Source organism: Strigops habroptila, chromosome 3, assembly GCF_004027225.2.
Source record: "Strigops habroptila isolate Jane chromosome 3, bStrHab1.2.pri, whole genome shotgun sequence".
NCBI classification, from domain to species: Eukaryota; Metazoa; Chordata; class Aves; order Psittaciformes; family Psittacidae; genus Strigops; species Strigops habroptila.
This window is the reverse complement of record NC_044279.2, coordinates 1,548,592-1,568,916: the sequence shown is the minus strand read 5'-3', so window position 1 is coordinate 1,568,916 and position 20,325 is coordinate 1,548,592. Positions and strand designations below refer to the sequence as shown.

The window sequence follows — 20,325 nt, the reverse complement described above, 5'->3', positions numbered from 1 at the left end:
ACAGCTGCAGGGAAGGATGAACCCGTCACCAGTGACCCTACCTGGCCAAGCATGGCCATGAAGAGCAGGAGAAGGCCCTTCCAAGGTATCTTATTATTCCTGGCACTTGGCATGGCTGAGGATGAAGGAGCCCGGCTCCTCCTTGTACCCCTGCTGCCCAAGAGCAGGATTGGGTCAAGATCCCAGCAAGGGGCTCACTAAGGCTCACCCTAAGATGGGTCAGAGAGGTCTCGATGCCCTGTAGAAGATCCAGAAGAGCAAGAATTGTCTATTACTGCTTCAAGCAAGTGCCATTTCTGGATGCTGGCACTGGAGGGGGCTGTAGGGAGGAGGCAGAGTTGAATCAACTCAGCTTGAGACTCAGGAACAGCAGCCTCTGGAGCAGCCCAACTGAGGAAGCCTGAGCCTGGTTTCCAGTAGGAACCACTCCACACATTACTCCCATTTCAACCCTGGCAGGCGGAGAGATCCAGAGGGATCTCCGAAAGGAGCTGCTGCTCGTACAAGTGAATCAGACCAGAGGCCAGGACTGGTTTCCAGAATTTGGCTTTACTTGGCAGTACAGAAATCATTTGGAGCCTTCAGGAGCCACGAGGAGCAGAGGCTCTGTCATACCGATACCGCAGTGCCGTTGTTTGGTCCAGCCCAGAAGCCCCCAGGCTACAGAAAATACTCCCACATCTTGCCTGCTCTGTCATTTGTTCTCTCAATTTTATTAAGATTAAAACACAAAGGAGCCTTAGGCACAGCTGTGTCCCAACCGATGTAAACAGTTTTAGAAGCTTAAAGTGGAGGGTTAAGTTCTGTGCCCAGAACTAAGCCAACATTTGCTGCTACAATAGATGTGGGCTTTGTCCATAATACAACTTGCCACAGAGTTAGATCGATGGGAAAAAGACTTTTTTAGGGATGCTGTCCACAATGATGGAGTGCTCAGTTTCTATTTTCCTTGATAATCAGGTTTGAGTGACAACTGTCACATCTACTAGCTCACCAGAAGCACATAATTGTGAAGGATGGCTACGAATGATTAAAAAGACATGGTAAGACACAGCTGTCAATGAGTTATCTCCAATCTGCACCAACATCTACGGCTGCAAAGAGAAACCCACCAAACCCAAGGTTCAGTTTGCCTTTGCTTACCCAGGTTAGTCATTAAATCAGTCAGTAATTTGCCAGATTCTGGACAGCAGCCCTACTAGAATGAAATAATTAACACATGATATCCAAAAAAGGGGAACATTACCAGTGCAGTACTCTTCAATCTCTCAGAGATGGGATTACAAAAGCAGGCCTTACAATATTGAGTTTCGTACAGTGTTCATTAAGTTCCTTATATATTCAGATGAGCCGGTTTGAACTTCTCCTCCTGCAGGGGATCCTCATTACTGCTGCTCCTCCTCCCCGTAGATATCGTTCTTCTTACGTTTCATCTCTTCAAAATCAAACTCTGATCCCATCATCCTCTTATAAATATCTTTGATGTCGTCGCACGTCGTCTCAAAGTGAGTGGTGGCGTCGTAGGTGCGAGAGATGAAGATCTGGGAAGAGAAGCAGCAGTTTAAGTGTTGAGTCTCCAACCTCCCCACCTCAAACAGGAGCTCATAGAATGGTTTGGGTTGGAAAGGACCTTAAGATCATCCAGTTCCAAGCCCTGCCATGGGCAGGGACACCTCACACTAGACCAGGTTGCCCAAGGCTCTGTCCAACCAGCACTTACTCACCTGGCTTTCGGTTCCCAAGTCGGTCGGTGCAAACAGGTCACTGATGCTGACAAACCTGGAAGGAGGAGAAAGAGATTCAGAATGGTTGTAGGGCATCACTGAGCATCAATATGGGTGCAGGGCTGGATGAATTCAAGGGCATGGCTCTGCCCAGTGTGTTACTGGTGGAGGTGCAGAGGGAATTGAGAGTTTCAACACCTCCTTGCAGCCAAATGGCCTTCAGATCCCCTCCACCTTCACGCCTCATCGCAGCAGAGAGTGAGAAGGGAGAGCAGGGGCTGCTCAGGGCCTTACTTCTGCTCAATGGGCTCCAAGAGGTCCAAGGCCGGCTTGATTTCCTTCTCTGGGTCCGCGGTTTCCACAGTGGTGCTGGCGATGGCGATGTACTTCCCCTGCGCCGCCACGTTGTGTGCGGAGGAGATCATGCAGACGTAGATATCTGGGGAACCCACCACAGGGACAGGTTGAGACGTGCCAGGGAAGCCAACAGCTCAGGTCAGGGCTCCAACCCCGCTGCCACATCCCAAAAGCCTCCTCCAGCTTGCACTCATATCTTCCTGCTCCCCCAACACTTTGAACCTCCATGTCTCACTTAAGACCTCCATCCTTGCCCTGCAGTGCTGGGTGCTCTGGCCTGGCCACAAGCAGCCCTGAGATCTCCAAAACTCAGTTTCCCAGCTCCTGAAAGCCACCAGGGTCCCCGCCAGCAGCCAGACACCCCCTGGCCAAGGCTGAGGAAGCATTTCCCCTCCTCACCCCCCTCCCAGGGCACTCCCATGCTCCTCGCCCACTTCTCCTGGGGTTGGGGCACTTCCTTCTGTGGGTTCCTCACACAACTTTCCAATAATAGAATCCCAGACTAGTTTGGGTTGAAGGGACCTTAAAGCTCCTCCAGTCCCAACCCCCTGCCATGGGCAGGGACACCTTCCACTAGAGCGGGTTGCTCCAAGCCCCTGTGTCCAACCTGGCCTTGAACACTGCCAGGGATGGGGCAGCCACAGCTTCTCTGGGCACCCTGTGCCAGCACCCAAAGAAGTGGTAAATGCTCCCCAGCTTCTCACACCTAAACTAAACTACAGTACAGCCTCACTGGGACCTACAGGATTTACTGCTCCCATGGGAGCAGCAGTTGAAGTGTTTTCCCATTGGATTCACACCTCAGCAGACGACTGGAACACAGGTTTGGTGTGAGGATATGTAACCACTGCTCTGGCTCAACCCAAGCAGGACCAAAGCTGCTCATGCCCCGGTGTTCCCAGCTCCGCACTCACCTGATTTCCGGTTGACCTGGTTCTGCGGAATGATGATCTGGCATGAGTTGGCATCGTTCGTGTTCTTGATGGGGTGGCTCAGGATGCAGATTACCCGGATCACTTGGCCCACCTTCGTGACGCGGTCCGAGACGTAGCTGGGGTCACAGATGAGCTGTTTGCAGCGAGCAACCTGCAGGGACACACGGACCTTGAGCCACCACTGGCACAGAGGAGTGTGCAGAGGTGAGGAACTGGTGGGTTTGGGGAATACCAAGAGACATTTGAGGTGGCTGTTCCTGTGTCAGGTCCTTATTTCACTGCCAGCAGCACACTTCAACTCAGGCGATCCAAATCTTAGCTCATTACTCTTAATGTGATCAATCTCATCTTCTCCTCATCAGGCAGTGCACCGTTAAGTTCTAACCACTACATAGAGTGGTTGTGTTGGAGGGACCTTAAAGCTGATCCAGTTCCAACCCCCTGCCCCGGGCAGGGACACCTTCCACTAGAGCAGGTTGCTCCAAGCCCCTGTGTCCAACCTGGCCTTGAACACTGCCAGGGATGGGGCAGCCACAGCTTCTCTGGGCAACCTAAGAAGTCCAGTCCATCCAGTCTAGAACCATAACCTGCTGTGGTCAGGGCTGAGGCCAACAGGTAAGAATTGACCAGTTCACATTTAGAACTTATTTTTACAGTAATAGCTTTAATATTTGACCTATTTGAAGCCTCCAGGCCACCTGCACTTGGGCACATCAGTCTATAGTGTGGATTATCACCTCCCATTAGCCAGGACACGTCATCCCCTACGCAGAGGGGCCATGTTACCCTACCAGCAAGTGCTAAACTGTCCTGCCAAGTGCCCCACTCTAACTGGGAGCACATTTATAGCTCCCAAGCACTAGTTTTATATTGCCAGGTCGAGGAGAAGCTGCAGAGAGGCTGTGTGCCAGCTAATACTTAATGTCAAGGGCAGAGCTGGTTCCATACCCACGCTAGACAAGCAACAGCTCCTTTCCAGCCTGATTTATTCAGAAGACAACCTTTGCCAGGCCATGGAGACTTCATTCATTCCAACTCCTGGAGCAGGACTACTGTACTGTCCTCACCATGAAAACATCAACATGTCTAAAGAGAGTTAGCACAGGGAAAACCAGCACCAGCCAAGCAAATTTGGCCCTGGAGCTCTGATAATGGGTTTTCTACTGCATTGGTTCAGGTGGATGATGGACAGCCTCAATTCCGAGAGGGAAGATGTGGGGTGGGAAGTAAGGAAAGAACTGGAAGGTTCCATACCTCCCCTTCAGACTTCACCCCGACCACTTTGCCATTCTCTATCACAATCTCTTCGATGGGCTTGTTCAACATGTAGGTGCCTCCATAAATAGCGCTTAGCCTGCAGGAGAAAAACCACGTCAGCAATGTCCCACAGGGTTGTGATTGGGTTGTGACAGTCCTTCAGCCTCTTGTTTCTGTTCCATTTGGATAAACCCCACATTAGACTTCAAACCTCTTCAAAAAAATGATGCTTAAACATCTACACAGCAGATGTCGTGTGCTGCTCTTTCTGCAGGGCATCAGCTGCAATTACATCCAGCTAGAAGGATGCTCTGTGGTGCAGCCCAGATGGTCCTTCAGCGTAAGAGCTGCAGCTTGCACCACGTCAGCAAATCCGACTTCTTGGATAGACAAGATGCTGCAAACAGCAGCTCTGGGCAAACCCAGAATCACAGAATGCCACAGCTTCTCTGGGCACCCTGTGCCAGCGCCTCAGCACCCTCACAGGGAAGAACTTCTGCCCAAGAGCTCATCTCAGTCTCCCCTCTGGCAGGTTAAAGCCATTCCCCTTGGCCTGTCCCTTGTCCAAAGCCCCTCTCCAGGTTTCCTGGAGCCCCTTTAGGCACTGGAGCTGCTCTAAGGTCTCCCCTTCAGGAGCCTTCTCTTCTCCAGGCTGCCCCAGCCCAGCTCTCTCAGCCTGGCTCCAGAGCAGAGCTGCTCCAGCCCTCGCAGCAGCTCCGGGGCCTCCTCTGGCCTCGCTCCAGCAGCTCCATGTCCCTCTTCTGTTGGGTGCCCCAGAACTACCACCACCACCAGGAATCACAGTAAACAAGCCCAGAAAGAAGCAATCTCACATGGAGGAACCACTTCTTAAGACAGAGAACCACTGATGACCACAGTATTTTTATGTGGCAGCACGTTCTGGAAGCTTGAGCACCAACTCTACACATTCCAGTTTGAGGAAATGGTGGAGTCCAAACCTGAGTTCTCACCTTGCAAATCCCTGGGGCAGCTCTCCAAGGCCATAGAGGGGATAAAGGTACGGGCTTTTGCCGTATCTAGCCAGGGACTCGCTGTAGAGCTTAATCCTGTTGATTGTTTCTTGGCATGGTTGATCTAGATAGCTGGAGAGAGCAGTTATGTGATTCACAACGTTTCACAAACCAAGACTTGCAGCAGAATACACTCAGAGAGCAAAACATTTCATTTCCCATGAAGTTTCCTTCCCCACCCTCCAGCTGCTCCAGTATTTTCCTGGCAGTTCCCTTTTAGAAGCACTCCGTGTCACAAGGGGGTTTATTCAGGAAGGAGAAGCTTCATTAACCCCAGGAACCCACAAAGTTCAAACATCCCATCAGCAGAGGAGCCACTATGATCAATGCAGCACCCAAGGACAGACACACTTTGTGAGACACCCTACCCCTGGCTCCCAAAGCCCAGCATCCTCGCTGATATGGGGGAGCAACTGAGTCATAGAGTGGTTTGGCTTGGAAGGGAGCTTAAAGCTCATCCAGTTCCAACCCCCTGCCCCGGGCAGGGACACCTTCCACTAGAGCAGGTTGCTCCAAGCCCCTGTGTCCAACCTGGCCTTGAACACTGCCAGGGATGGGGCAGCCACAGCTTCTCTGGGAAAAGTCTGTGCCAGCGCCTCAGCACCCTCACAGGGAAGAGCTTCTGCCTCAGAGCTCATCTCAATCTCCCCTCTGGCAGGTTAAAGCCATTCCCCTTGGCCTGTCCCCCCAGGCCCTTATGAAGGCCACACTTACTCGTCAGTCCTGTAGAGTGCAAGGGCATGGCCTGTGAAGTCTATGACATCCTGCCCCAGGTCAAACTTCTTGTACACATCACGCATCGTGGTCTTCTTGGGATCGACACCCTCAAAGGTTCGGGGATCGTTCTCATCAAAGTTGGCCACATACACGAGGAACTTCCTGAACCGGCGCTTCTCAAACAAGCCCATTAAGCCTAAAACCAAGGAATTCTGTGAGAACTCACATAGTTACTCACAGCTTTTCCATCACCACTGGTATCAGAAGCAGTGAGGACTCCTGAGTGTTTCAAACAGCACTTGGGAATGTGGAGTTTGGCCTTGAGGGCTAAGCAAGGCGCTCTGTTCAAGCAGGAGACCCCAACATCTGCCATGTGAAGTCCTTACAACCAGTTGTCCTGGTGTACTGGACTTCAGGAGGTGGTTAAAGGCATGGCTAAAGCATGGGCTTCTATACTACTTCCAGCTGACAGAAAGCCTGGAGAGCAGTTTCCACTTGGCCTTTTCATAAGGAGAGACCCATGTTTGGTATCTACTAGCCTTAGCACCCTCACAGGGAAGAGCTTCTGCCTTATAGCTAACCTGAACTTCTCCTTGAGGAAGTAAAACACTGCCAAATTCCCACTGGATGAGCCATAGAACAGGCAGCCTGACCAGCTCCATTTGAAAGCTTCAAGAAAACAGCAACTCAAAGCTCAGGAAGCCCAAAACTCACATTGCAGGTGGTAGTTGAAGTCAAATGAGATGCAGGAGAATCCTAAGCTAAGCACAGCTTGTTACTCACATGGAGTCTACACACAGCACCACGTGAGGAGCATCAAGCTCTTTCCTACGTGAGCACAGACTGTGCTGAGCTGTGGGTGGCAGAGACCTGTCTTGCCTTTGTTTAGAGACAGCAGCTTCAGGAGGAAGCAGAGTAAGGTGCAGCTACTCACTGGATGCCAAGGCTTCTGCCTCAGTGGAAGGGACTTTGTAGATCTTGCCTCCCTTGTAGACGAAGCTCCCCTCGATCACCTTGAAGTCCAAGTAGCGAGTAACTTCTGTGTAGAGCAGCATCTTTACCAACTGACCTGGAAAGGAGGTTTGGCATGTGTCAACCTGCTGGTCTGGAGCCAGAAGCCAAGAGGACAGTTCTTCCAACACAACAAACCCTTCAACGGCAGCACCAGATTCAACCCACACAGCTCGTACACCTTTGTGTAACATACACATTGTGGTAGACACTCACTAGCGCATTCTGAGGCAGTTTTAAGGTTTTCTTACAGACAATTAACAGCTTCCTTGTCACTCCTGTGGTTTCCATCTGTCCTCTGAGTAAAAGCCACCCTCTGCAGCACATTAATCTGCTGCAGTACACTGCTGCTCTTTGTAGTTCATTCACACTCAACACATCAAACAAGGTCGTGTCTTTGGACCACAGCAGCTCCTCATCCTCACTATCCAGATCTAGCACAACACATCCAGCCAACCTACCACCAATTAGCCCCAGCTTGCACACAGCAAGTGGCGACATAGGCCCCCCCACCCATCCCCACATCCCCAGAGGGAAGCTGTCCCTTACAGAATGGTTTGGGTTGGAAGGGACCTTGAAGCTCCTCCAGCTCCAACCCCCTGCCACGGGCAGGGACACCTTCCACTAGAGCAGGTTGCTCCAAGCCCCTGTGTCCAACCTGGCCTTGAACACTGCCAGGGATGGGGCAGCCACAGCTTCTCTGGGCACCCTGTGCCAGCACCTCAGCACCCTCACAGGGAAGAGCTTCTGCCTAAGAGCTCATCTAAATTAAATGCACCACAAGTGTGCAAGCTGAAAGTAAGCTGAGAGTAAGCAAACCTTGACTGGGACCTACCAAGTCTTCCAGCAAGACTGGCACTGCACAATACACCTATCCCCTTGTCCATCAGAGACATTGCTGACATTGATAACCCATAGTGGGTTTGGTCTAGAAGACCCGTCCCAGCACTGGAACACACAGATCACAGAATGAGGATCTGCAGCATCAGTAAGAGATGATTAGCATCATCCCTGCACAAGCCATAAAACGGGAACAAAAGGAATAACAGTCACCACAGAATCAACTGTTTCTTCCTAAGCCATGGAAGAACAATGTGATTCATGTCCTTAACTCACTAGAAATGCAAATACGTTAAGAGGGAATGTTGGGAAACATTCAAACCTTCCAGATTGCTGCACACTCCAAGCTGGAGCCGTTCTTCCCAATTGGAAAGGTCAACAGCCAAAAATGAATCCCAGAGCAGAAGCTTTGGTGCTTCCAGGCATGCAGATGAGCTCAAGTGAGCCTTCCACATGATGAATGCTTCAACCAGTTCATGGAGAGATGGCTGGGGGGTTGTTTCTTTGATTAAAGCACTGAACACTAACCCAGGCTTAAGCTTGGGAAGCAGATTTGGAAGCTCAGTATCACTTACCATTAGCCATAAGGAATTTGGGAATGAGGTCCACGTTCCAGTCTCTTCCTCGCCCCATAGATTCTGGTGGAGTTCCTGGTAGATTAAACCTTTTGTAGAGCTTTGGAGAGAATACAAACCTTATTATAGCAGAGGAAATGTCTATGGGTGGAATTGCTCCCACACATGTACACACTTTCCACCCCCATGTCTTCTCAGCTGAACATAAGCTCTTCACAGCAAGTTTTTGGCCAGCATTTGAGCTCCAATTTGCTTTTTGATGCAAGACACACAATGCACACCCAGTGAACTGTTGCAGTAAGAAATGGGCAGCATTATGCTGCTTATCCAGTCTTTCTTCCTCCCAAGGATTAAAGCTTGGGAATTTATGACCTGCTGAACCAAAACACTGTTTAACATTAAGGTAATCTGATCAAAATGCCTGTTTCAGAAGAGGGCAGGCTCCTCCCTCCACTTCAATCATATTCCCAATATATTTAACCCAGTGAAGCAGGAAGGAGAGCAGGGATTTCCTGACATCTGACAGTCACACCACCAGCTTCAGGGGTATAGGATCACAGGGTGCAAGCAGTAACCAAACAAGGTGGTGCATATCCAGCTGGAAGTGCTCACAGAGCAAGGTCAGAGTGGAGTATCACAGCACCAAGAGCACACAGCGTTTCTTAGGCCAACATTTGGTGGCAGGAACAATTCAGCTGGAGAGTTTTAACATCAAAGAGGTTTAACATGTAGCTGTCAGGTATTGTAACTCTGAAGGCTGACTCAAGAGCTTGAATCTGGGAACACCAGAAAACAAGTGCTGTCTACCAAGAGTTTAAATGTAGTGAGGGAGAATCCAGTGTCTAAGTGCCATAAAACATTCCAACTCAAAGGAAACCCTTAAGAGTAATGACTTTGAATCCACCCCTAGGATAGCTGGACATAAAGCCCCCTTTGTGTGCCTGGGGAGGACACAATAGAGGGGTCAGCCTCAGTACTTACATCCTCCAGGGGTGTAATGGATGCGCTTTCCCCTCCATAGTAGGAGTTCCGATCCATGTGAAGGACTTTCTTTCCATTCACTGACATGATCCCAGAGAGGATGCATTCCTATGGAGAGAGGGAAGGATGAAAGGGATGTGTTAGCTGCATTGCAGCCTCCTTCCATGTTTCCTAAGGATGCCTGTTCAGACAACCTGCTGCATGCCTGGATTTGAAGGTCCTTGCACAGCCCTTGGAAAACAAACACAGCAGTTGCCTCACTGCAGAACAAAGAGGTGCTGAAAGACTTGTCTGAGACAGATTAACCCTTCACGAGGCTTGTGTCTGCCCTGGGCACACCAACCATGGTGGTGTAATACACAACCACCTATATATAATGTCATATATATAATGTATTACACCTATCAGGGCTCCCCTGAGGAAGTTTCTGGGAAGTTCATGTATTTGGGACTGAATAGGAATATCTACACTCCTAAACGCCCAGCTACCAGTTTAAGGATGTCACAGAGAGGCAGCACCTTCATGTATGGGTGACAGCAGGAGCATGAAATGTTACCTGGATTATAGTTAGTCTCCTCAAAACCTCAATCATTGATATTTGCCACACTAGGACACAAGAGAGAGTCAACAGCTGCTCTCAGAGGGTAGAGGGAGCACCAAGACTAAATGAAGCCATTTGGGAGCTTTATCATGTCAGCAGACGCTTTGCTGTCCTCACTAGGTACCCGCCGAGATGAGTAACACTCAGAGATTACTCTGAGCAGCAGATCAGAGTCCAAATGCAACACCAAGGCTGAGGCTAACCACAGAGGGATGCACGTTGTAGCTTGCAGAACCAGCTCAGGACCTGCATGGCTAAATCCACATGAAAGCACAACTTTGCAACTAACCCGGTCACCAGCCCTGGCATTCCCGAGCCAAGGAGCTTAATAAACACTTGAATACTTGTGTGCTTGGCACTGCTTATCGAGGAGGTTTTACTGATCTTACTCTGCCTCAACTCTCTCCAACAGCAGAATTACATCTGCAATTGACCATCAACATTATCTGAGTTGTAGGTCCTGGCCATGTCTCATGTTCTCTTTCATTCAGGTGTAAAACCCACATCCAGCTGCTGAGAGATGCCACCACTGCACATCTGCTCACCCAGGAGCAGAGGAGCCATTCATTCATTCAGGAGAACCAGCACACTGACCCTCCTGGCAGAGATCTGCATCTCTGAGATCCTTCATGTTCACTCCACACACATTTTTCCCCATAGAGGGCTCAGGACACTCCTTGTGCGCCACTTCCCCCCTGCCACTTGTATGAGGCTTATTTCAAAGTACATTACAACACAGCGTGGGTCAGTGGACTCAGCCAAACCACAGCGATGACACGAGGAGTCTCCCACCACATCTGTTTACATGACTTGCAAATCCCAACTCTGGTAAATCCTCCATCTAAAGGAAGCTTTTAAAACCATCTTTAGCTTCACCAGCCAAGGACCAACCCACGGTTAAAGGCAGCTTTCAGGAGGGATTATTTAGTTCTGAAGTGCCTCAAGGTGTGTAGGTGCATGGATGGTTGGTGGAATCCCTGGTGTGAGGATTCAGTGGTGTTGAGCTTTCAGGGTAACAGGCAAATCTTCTCTGCTGGGAGAGCAAGATGGTGGCCAGCCTGTTACTCACCAGGATGCCACCATAATCCAGCCAAGACATCAAAGAGCAAACTTGAGCTGCATGGCTAGTGTACGGGAAGAATGGGATGCTCCAAGTTTAATCCCTGAAGTCGTGGGTGATCTCAAACACAGTGCCCACAAGGCTTCATGGTCACCACATGGATTGTGAGCAGTTAACCTCAGTGCTTCCCACAAAGCCTCTCCATGATCTATCAGCTGCCCATTCCAATGCATACCACCCTCCACAGACCTGAGAGCTCCCATAGCATAGAATCCCAGACTGGTTTGGGTTGGAAAGAACCTTACAGCTCATCCAGCTCCAACCCCTGCCACGGGCAGGGACACCTTCCACTAGAGCAGGTTGCTCCAAGCCCCTGTGTCCAACCTGGCCTTGAACACTGCCAGGGATGGGGCAGCCACAGCTTCTCTGGGCACCCTGTGCCAGCGCCTCAGCACCCTCACAGGGAAGAGCTTCTGCCTCAGAGCTCATCTCCATCTCCCCTCTGGCAGGTTAAAGCCATTCCCCTTGGCCTGTCCCTTGTCCAAAGCCCCTCTCCAGGTTTCCTGGAGCCCCTTTAGGCACTGGAGCTGCTCTAAGGTCTCCCCTTCAGGAGCCTTCTCTTCTCCAGGCTGCCCCAGCCCAGCTCTCTCAGCCTGGCTCCAGAGCAGAGCTGCTCCAGCCCTCGCAGCAGCTCCAGGGCCTCCTCTGGCCTCGCTCCAGCAGCTCCACGTCCCTCTTTTGCTGTTGCCCCAGAGATGGATCAGGACTGCAGGGGGGGGTCTCCCCAGAGTGCAGCAGAGGGGCAGGATCCCCTCCCTGACCTGCTGCTCACGCTCTGGGGGTGCAGCCCAGCACACAGGGGGGTTCTGGGCTCAAGCACACACTGAAGCCAGGTCATGGAGAGCTTCTCCCCACCCAACACCCCCAAGTCCTGCTCAGGGCTGCTCCATCCAGCCTGTGTCTGTGCTTGGAATCACCTACAAGGCCCCTTCTCTGTATTTAGACAGGCAGAAGCAAGACATAGCTGCACCAAACCCTGTGTTAAGACACTACTCGAGAGCACCATGAGCCCTACAACGCTGAAGACCTGCACAAGCCAAAGTGCACGTGTTGTTTATGGTGTCAGTTAATACGTTAATGATTTACCACATGCAACGTGGGGCTGCCACACCAAGTGCATCACCACTGACCAGCGTGATCTCCTGGGTTAAACCACATTCAGAGCTCTACATGATCTGATTTGACTCTTTTAGACTCTACCCTGATCTTTTATCTCCCTTGGAGCATCTTCCAAAACCAGCTCTGTCCCATGGTGCTACAGGATTGGAAGTGTCCCTGCTGGTGCTGAGCCACGAGGAAGCCAACCAGGACTCGAAAACAAAGTAAGTATCAAATGGAGGAATGGAGTTACAGTAAAAGCTGCAGAAGCTACATTCTTCAGTCCAGATGTCAGCTGATTTCCTTCCTCCATTTAAGGAGACTTCAAAGCATTTCTTGCTCTATCCTTTCAGCATAGCACACCCATCACTTCCCAGTGAGAGTGTTATCCCTTTGACAGGCTGCCCACCCAAACTGCCAGCAAATCTGGGTACCAGCAGAAGACAGAAGACATCTTAAGTACCTTATCAATCTTATTTCATACTCACTAACCACCCATATGGGGGTTGAGGTGGAGGAATTACGATACTATTTCATCCAAGGCTCATTTAACACGTTCATGGCATCACCCAGGCTCCTGCAGAGCCCTGAAGCATTGAAATCCTGTGCAGGCCTTTCACTGTTGCTTCCCTTCGTGGCTGATGAGGCAAAGGCATGATGATAAAACACACGAGACACACAATAGATTTATCCTCCCAGCTCAGCAATTCCTTTTGATGGCTGCACTGCCTGCCTGCTGGTTAGACCCATCCACCAGTGCACCAGTCTGTGTATAGGAACCTCTTGATATGTCATTGTGTCACGTGGGTCAGGGAGCGAGGAAAACAAACAGCTTGTAGTGATAAGGGAAGGGCTGGAGGCAGTTTAAGCTGCAGATCAAAAAAGAGGAAGCACCAGAGTTCAAATCTTTGGCTTTCTGACTGTATTACGAACATAGACACCATGCAAAGAGGTGCAGACAGCAGAGAGGGAAGCAAGATGCAGGAGGGAAAGCTCCAGGTATCCAGCCAGGGTCGAACACAATCTGTGTGCAAATTCCAGTCACACTGTGCTACTATAATCCAGTGCTTCAGCCAGTCCAGGTTACGATGGGCTCTCCCTTTGTGTTGCTGAATGAATGACAGAGCAAGTCCTGCAGCAACTGATGGCGTCTGCAGCACCGCTCGGCTGCTTCAAATGGCTGGAGAACACAGAGCCAGAGAGCAACATGCATTAGACACAGCACATCCAATACAAATCCAGGGAAAAAGATAGGAATAAGGCACAACTTGGAGATATTGTTGTTCCCATGCTTGCTGGAGACCATCAGCTCTTCCCTCGCTCGCACAAACTGGTTGCAAATAGACCTTCTGCACGCAGAAGCCTTCAGGAATTGCGGGAAGCAAGTAGGTCTCCATGAATTTTCTCCAAGTAGGGCGGCAGTTCAGAGAGGCTCAGACAGACTGAGGGGGACTTGAGCCAGAGTCAGTCCTTATAATGGTGCTGAGGGGAGGATTCTGCACAGAACATTCCGTAAAACCCCTTCATCTTCTTCAAGAACAGGCTCTGGCTCACCAAGAGCTCCTCAGAAAGGCCATGCTGTGGCAAGCAAGAAGTTACACCAGCTCTTTACCCTCACCCAGGTTATTTCAGCTCCAGCATGGTGTTGGTTACATCTACTGTGCCAGAGCGGCAAACAAGACCCAAAGCTCTGCTTAACCATACTAAGGGCAAAAGCAATTACTCACTGCACTTGAGCAACCCCCACAGCTACCAGGGGATGATGCAAGGGACAGTGATACTCTGCTTGGGCCCTGCAGTCACTCTGATGTTCTTTATTTAGGTTCTTGAAGCCATGAGGCCTGTGCCTATATGATTAAATCTACTTGAACCGAAGAGTTTGGCTACTCTGCTCCTACAGAAAGTGAATGTGGATCTTTGGGATGGATTGATATAGCTTTAATGTGGGGAGGCAGCTGGCAGGTAAGAAGCTTAGTTCAGCACACTGGTGCCTGCGACGAGTGAAAGCCCAGCTAGAACCTGGTGTCCCCCTTCTGGGCTTGAAGAAGACAGCTTAATTATGCCCAACATTCATGTCAAATAACCCACATCACATCCAGCAGATAACCAACACCTGACAGAGGGCACAGAGAGCAAGTACCAGGCCACTTCCAGACCAGAGAGGTGTAAACTAAGGTGAACTGAAGAGACAAGGCTGAAAATGAAACCCTGAGGTGTTCTCCAGCCTGTATCACCACATCAGCTTAAAAACGAGTTTGTGCAGTAGGTCTGGAGGAAGATGCTGCCTAATGTGCAATGCAGGAGACACACAGCAAGCCCAAGCCAAGGATCTTAAAGCTATTAAGACTTGAGGAAGCTTGAGAAGCCATTCCCACCAGCATCTTCAGGATGTGGTAGCTGGGAGACCGATCAGCTCTCATGCTACAGCAGCCAGACCCACCAGTGCTTTGCAAATACCTGCCCTGGAGTCAGCAAACACACTGCTCCGTGCACAGAGGGATGGGGAGGAATGCAGCACGCACGGACTACACCTCATGTACATTTGAGGCTGTTGTATCAGCAGGAATTTGGGATTCTGAAGCAGCTCTGCTCTGGAGATGGGCTAAGAGGGCTGGAATCGATCAGCCTGGAGAAGGGCTTTGGACAAGTGCCTGGAGGGACAGGACAAGGGGAATGGCTTTAACCTGCCAGAGGGGAGATTGAGATGAGCTCTGAGGCAGAAGCTCTTCCCTGTGAGGGTGCTGAGGTGCTGGCACAGGGTGCCCAGAGAAGCTGTGGCTGCCCCATCCCTGGCAGTGTTCAAGGCCAGGTTGGACACAGGGGCTTGGAGCAACCTGCTCTAGTGGAAGGTGTCCTTGCCCATGGCAGGGGGCTGGAGCTGGATGAGCTTTAAGCTCCCTTCCAATCCAAACCAGGCTGGGATTCTATAATTCTATGAAAAATGCTCTGGGACTATTTTCCCCTCCTGCTAAGAGATCTCTTTACCAGCTTGGCACTGCAGTGGAGTCTCCAATTAGCATATGGAAGGGAAAAGCTTAAATATCTTGAGTGCTGGAAATCCCAGTCCTAAAGCTGCCTTAGTTTTTCATCACTGCTTCAAAAAGAGATTAACACCTGAAATATTCCATCAAAAGCACTCTTTAATTTAAGCACTCTGGTGCAGTGGCTTCACAGACCCAGCCGAAACGATGACTGCATCAGATGCATTTGTGGCTCTTTACAAAGGCTCCAATGATGTATTTTCAGTCTTTAATCCAACACTGAACTTTTACCTTGGAAAGAGAAGGAAAGAACCCCTCCAGATCAGCAGCCACTTGCTGCCTCTCTGGATTACAGGTATTCTATGGGGTTTGTACAAGTCCTAGTGATGGATACTAGGACAAATCAACCTGTAACTGTCATGGGACAAGACACAAGATGGGTACAACCCAATAGGTAGCCGGGCAGAGAGGCAGAGCACTGGAGTATCTGGCAAACAGGACTCCCATTTCATCTCCTTTTGCTCAGGCAACATCAAGATTGGTGTTTGAGGTGGAAAAGGAAACACAAACTCATTGAGTAGACAGCACTCCAACAGTACAGTCCATCTCTGCAAGGGCTGGCTTCAAGGAAAGGGTGGTTGAAAACATCACCAGAAGTTTCATGACAGCTTAAGGCTCTTTGGAAAAGGAAAGAGACAACTGGATGTGTTTACACAGTGTGTTTTCCAGTTCCTTTTCCTCAGGAAGCCCAACTGCCAGCACTGGTACCAGACCAACATTGGAGGAGCAACCTTTGAGCTTCCAGTTGGACGCCTTATCTGACAGCATCTGTAGCGCAGCCTGAACCAGGCTTTGCCCCGAAACTACTCGCCAGCCACAGCGGTTGAGCCAACACCGTGCATTTTAGGATTGGGAATGTCCTGGCTGCACCAGGGCCTCTGGTTTCCATTCACTTGGTTTTCCACATGAGCTGCTCACGTCGAGACGAAGTCCATCCTGTTCTAATTGGTATTTCAGAGGTAAAGCCTGCACATCAGAAGCAAAATAAGCCTCCTGTCCGCTCTCAGGCTCTGGAGTTTAGTCAGCACACCTTCAAATCCAGCCATAATTCATTCCTTTTAACTCAACTGCTGATCATTAGCATGAGCTTGTCTTAAAAGTGATTTCACAAGAGGCCTTTTGTCAACTTTACATTGGCATTTGTCAGTTTGAGATTAAGCACGGTGCTTACCAACTTGATACCACAGCTCACTCTAAAGCATAAATTAACATGTTAATGGAGCTCAGATCTATTGGAGGCCCCTTCACTAGCAGCTCATTATATTTCACCCTCCCCACAACTCCATTTTCCTGCTTTGGTGAGCCAGAGACAGGTTTTAGGACAGACTGCAGCTTTCCCTATCAAAGCAAAGAAGCTTTTGCCTCACAAGTCAGTCCTGCAACCTCAAAGGAAGAGAAAGGAATGAAAGCAACCAGGAAAGTTGGGTCTACCCTACGGCAGGAGCTGGGAAGACGCTCCCACACTTTGCACATTTTCTTTGTGCCACGTCCTGGGTTTGGTACCATTATTCCCATACTCAAAACAGGGGGATAATAAACCAGATCTGCCTTAAAGCAGCCGTGCCCTGGGTCCTGTGTCAGCAGCCACGACGCCTTCACCACTGTGGCACAGCCCTGTCAATCACAGCACCAAAGCCACAGTAGGAAGCAAATGTATTTCTATTTACCATTACCAGGGGAAGTGGGTGAAATCCCTCACAGCCAACCCCAAAGATATCCCTTTGTCTAACCACCTCTTCCCATTAAGAAGGAGGAAACAAAAGCAGGAAAGGCTATTTAACAGCGAGGAAAACCTCCTCTCCACCATATTGGATTTTCTTCCTCCCTTCTTCAAACAATGCCTCTGCTTTGTAACCTGCAATCCATCCTCCAGCCCCTACTAAACCCACAGAACATAAGCTAGAGGTGGCTCCAGGCATCTCCTCGCTCTGAAGGAAGGAACCAGAAGCAATCCCCCCCCCAGCAAACCTCCCAGATCAGCAGCACTGCCATATTTTTCCACCCTCAGCAGCCTGCAGCACGGGCTGCATCCTCCACAATAGGACAAAGCCCCACCACGGCTCATCAACCCCCCTCCCTCCACCGCACCCCCGAGTGCCATCAGCTGTCAGCTTTCCTCAGGGATGACCGAAATGAAGGGAGGATTTTTTGGGAAGGGGGGGGGGGAGGAAAAGATGGGGGGGGGGGGGGGGGATGAGACAAATTTGACAGGCGTGCAAAGCTCGCCCGCCTCCCATCCCCCTCCTGCTGCAGTCAGGGCTGGATGGAGAGCCGAAGGCTGCAAAGGCGGAGCGGGGATGGGGCGGAGAGGAAGGGGGGGGGATAAAACCAGGTCTGCCTCCACCCTTAAGCCGGGCTGGGCTGCGGGGAGGGCACGGCTTGATGGAGCTGCGGGCACGTCGGGGTATGCGGTGGGGGAATTAAATAATGACAATAATCATTAAATGAAGGATTAAAAGCGAGCAATAAATCACCGTTGGCGTTTTTGTCCGCCGTCCCCCGCCCTCCCTCCGCTCAACAACTGCATTTCCTGGGGCCTCCCACCGGCAGCGCCGCGGACCGGGGCCTCCAGGGGGATGGGGGGGGACACCCAGGGGGGAAACATGGGGGGGGGGGGTAACCAAACATAGGGGTCTATTATAATCATATTAAACCCAGAACCCAGCCCCGTTAGGGATAGCGGGAAAGGACCCCGGTGGGTGAGCGGGGGGGTATGAAAGGGATTCAAGCTGGGGGGGGGATATGAGATTAGTGATGGGGGTGCGCTGATAATTAGATGAGAGATGGGGGAAAGGACACAAGTGCTGTGAAGGGGGGACACGAGCAGAATCCAGACACCCCAGGGCAATATTTGGGGGGGGGGGGGGAAGAAGGAACCCATGCACTGCAGATTGGGTTGGGGGGGCTACGATGGTGACAGGTGAAGAAAACACCGTAAGGTCGGAGCGGGAGCTGGTGTGGGGGGGAAATGAATCAGGTGAGGGATTAAGAAGGGAACAAGGACTCGGGTGTCCGAATGGGGAGGGGGGGGTCTCAGGACCCGGGGCTGAAGGGAAGGGGCGGGGATGGAGGGGGGGGTGTGATAATGAGATGATAGATGGTCAAAAGGACACCGGCTCCCGGATAAAGCGGGGATCAGCACCCGGGTGAGCGATGGGGAATGGGCACACATGGGACCCGGGAGGGGTGGGGGGGGTCTGCGGGGCGGCGGCCGCCCGCTGCAGGCCCGAGGCCCAGGCGGGCGGCGGCTCCTCCTCACCGTGAGGCCGGTGCCCAGCACGATCACGTCGTACTCCTCATTCATGGCGGCGCTGGGAAGGGGAAGAAGGGAAGAACGGGGTGCAGGGGGGGAGCGTCTCTCAGGGGTGTCTCTCCGCCGGCCGGGGCTGAGGCGAGCCGGGCGCTGGAGCGGGGGAAAATGGAGCCGCCGCCGTGAGGAGACCGCGCCGGGAGGGGGCGGAGCCGCGCCGCGCCCCCGCGCCTGCCAATCACCGCCCGCCGCCGCTCGCCATTGGCTCCTCCGCGCCGTCGCTAAGGGGCGGGTGCTGAGCCTTGACGACGGCGCTGCCACCGTGGTGGGGGCGCGACGCGCATGCGCTGAGCTCATCTCGCTCCCGCCTCCAGCCCTCCCGGCCCGACGGGGAGTAGTCAATGGGATGGGATGGGAATGGGAATGGGATAGGGAAGGGAAAAGGGAAAGGGAACGGATAGGAAAGGGAAGGAAAAACAACAAGCACTCCCTGAGAACCGCTGGGGAGTCCTTGGTGGAATGGAAGGGAAGGGGAAAGGAAAGGGAAAAGGAAGGGAAAGAGAGGGAAGGAATGGGAAGGAAAGGGAAGGAAGAAGGAAGGGAAACCAACAAGCACTCCCCGAGAACGGCTGGGGAATCCTCAATGGAATGAAATGGAAGGGAAGGGGAAGGGAAAGTGAAAAGGAAGGGAAAGAAAGGAAAGGAAAGGAATGGGAAGGAAAGGGAAAGGAAAGGGAAGGAAAAATGAAGGGAAAACAACAAGCACTCCCCGAGAACTGCTGAGGAGTCCTCAATGGAATGGAATGGAAATGGAAGGGAAGGGGAAGGGAAAGGGAACGAATGGGAAGGAAAGGGAAAGGAAGGGGGAAGAAAAAGGAAGGGAAAACAACAAGCACTCCCTGAGAACTGCTGTGGAGTGCTCAATGTAATGGAAAGGGAAAGGAAGGAAAAGGAAAGGGAAGGGAAATGGAAGGGAAAAGGAAGGGAAAACAACAAGCACTCCCTGAGAACCGCTGGGGAGCCCTCAATGGAATGGAAGGGAAAGGAAAGGGAATGAAAAAGAAAGGGAAACAACAAGCACTCCCCAAGAACCACTGGGGAGTCCTCAGTGGAATGGAATGGAAGGGAAAGGGAAAGGGAAGGAAAAAGGAAGGGAAACAACAAGCACTCCCTGAGAACTGCTGGGGAGTCCTCAATGTAATGGGAAAGGAAAGGAAGGAAAAGTAAAGGGAAGGGAAATCAACAAGCACATCGTGAGCACGCTGCTGGGAATGGAAGGGAAAGGGAAGAGAAAGGAAGAAGAAGGCAAGAGGAAGGAAAGGGAAGAGAAAGGAAGAGGAAGGAAAGGAAGGAAAGGGAAAGGAAGAGGAAGGAAAGGGAAAGAAAGAGGAAGGAAACAAAGAGGAAGGAAAGGGAAGAGGAAGGAAAAGAAAAGGAGGCTTGTGTGCTGTGTGTGTGCAGAGAAAGGAAACAAAAGTGAAGAGGAAGGAAAGGGAAGAGGAAGAAAAAGGAAAGCAGCGGGTGGGTGCGTTGGTGCATGGCTGCACGTGTGCAACGGGTGCTTGTGCACGGGTCCTGTTGCACACCCATCCGGGTGCCTGCGTACACAATGGGTGCACATACGTGTTGGTGCAATGGGCATGTGCTTGTGTGCACACACATGTTCACGCCTGTGCAATGAGGTTCCTTTGCCCAGAGAAGCTGTGGCTGCCCCATCCCTGGCAGTGTTCAAGGCCAGGTTGGACACAGGGGCTTGGAGCAACCTGCTCTAGTGGAAGGTGTCCCTG

General features: G+C 51.4%; 1 protein-coding gene across 1 annotated transcript; it reads right to left on the bottom strand.

The window, feature by feature from the left end:
• Window positions 1-530: 530 nt before the first annotated feature.
• GDI2 (GDP dissociation inhibitor 2) lies at window positions 531-18,764 on the bottom strand. The gene is made up of 11 exons (XM_030479793.1): window positions 18,548-18,764; window positions 9,429-9,536; window positions 8,448-8,547; window positions 6,956-7,090; window positions 6,019-6,217; window positions 5,245-5,376; window positions 4,271-4,370; window positions 2,996-3,167; window positions 2,019-2,163; window positions 1,725-1,779; window positions 531-1,541 (listed from the first exon to the last, which is right to left on the bottom strand). Exons 1-11 carry the CDS (start codon window positions 18,590-18,592, stop codon window positions 1,386-1,388), a joined length of 1,347 nt encoding a protein of 448 aa, XP_030335653.1. The 5' UTR covers window positions 18,593-18,764; the 3' UTR covers window positions 531-1,385.
• Between the last annotated feature and the right edge of the window lie 1,561 nt (window positions 18,765-20,325).

Excerpts from the sequence above, each read along its gene's own strand:
- GDI2 (XM_030479793.1), bottom strand. The coding sequence starts at position 18,592 with ATGAATGAGGAGTACGACGTGATCGTGCTGGGCACCGGCCTCACG. Across the intron at positions 6,218-6,955 it reads GGCAGAAGCCTTGGCATCCA|GCTTAATGGGCTTGTTTGAG; the intron begins GTGAGTAGCTGC and ends CCTTGGTTTTAG. Across the intron at positions 1,542-1,724 it reads ACTTGGGAACCGAAAGCCAG|ATCTTCATCTCTCGCACCTA; the intron begins GTGAGTAAGTGC and ends TTCTCTTCCCAG.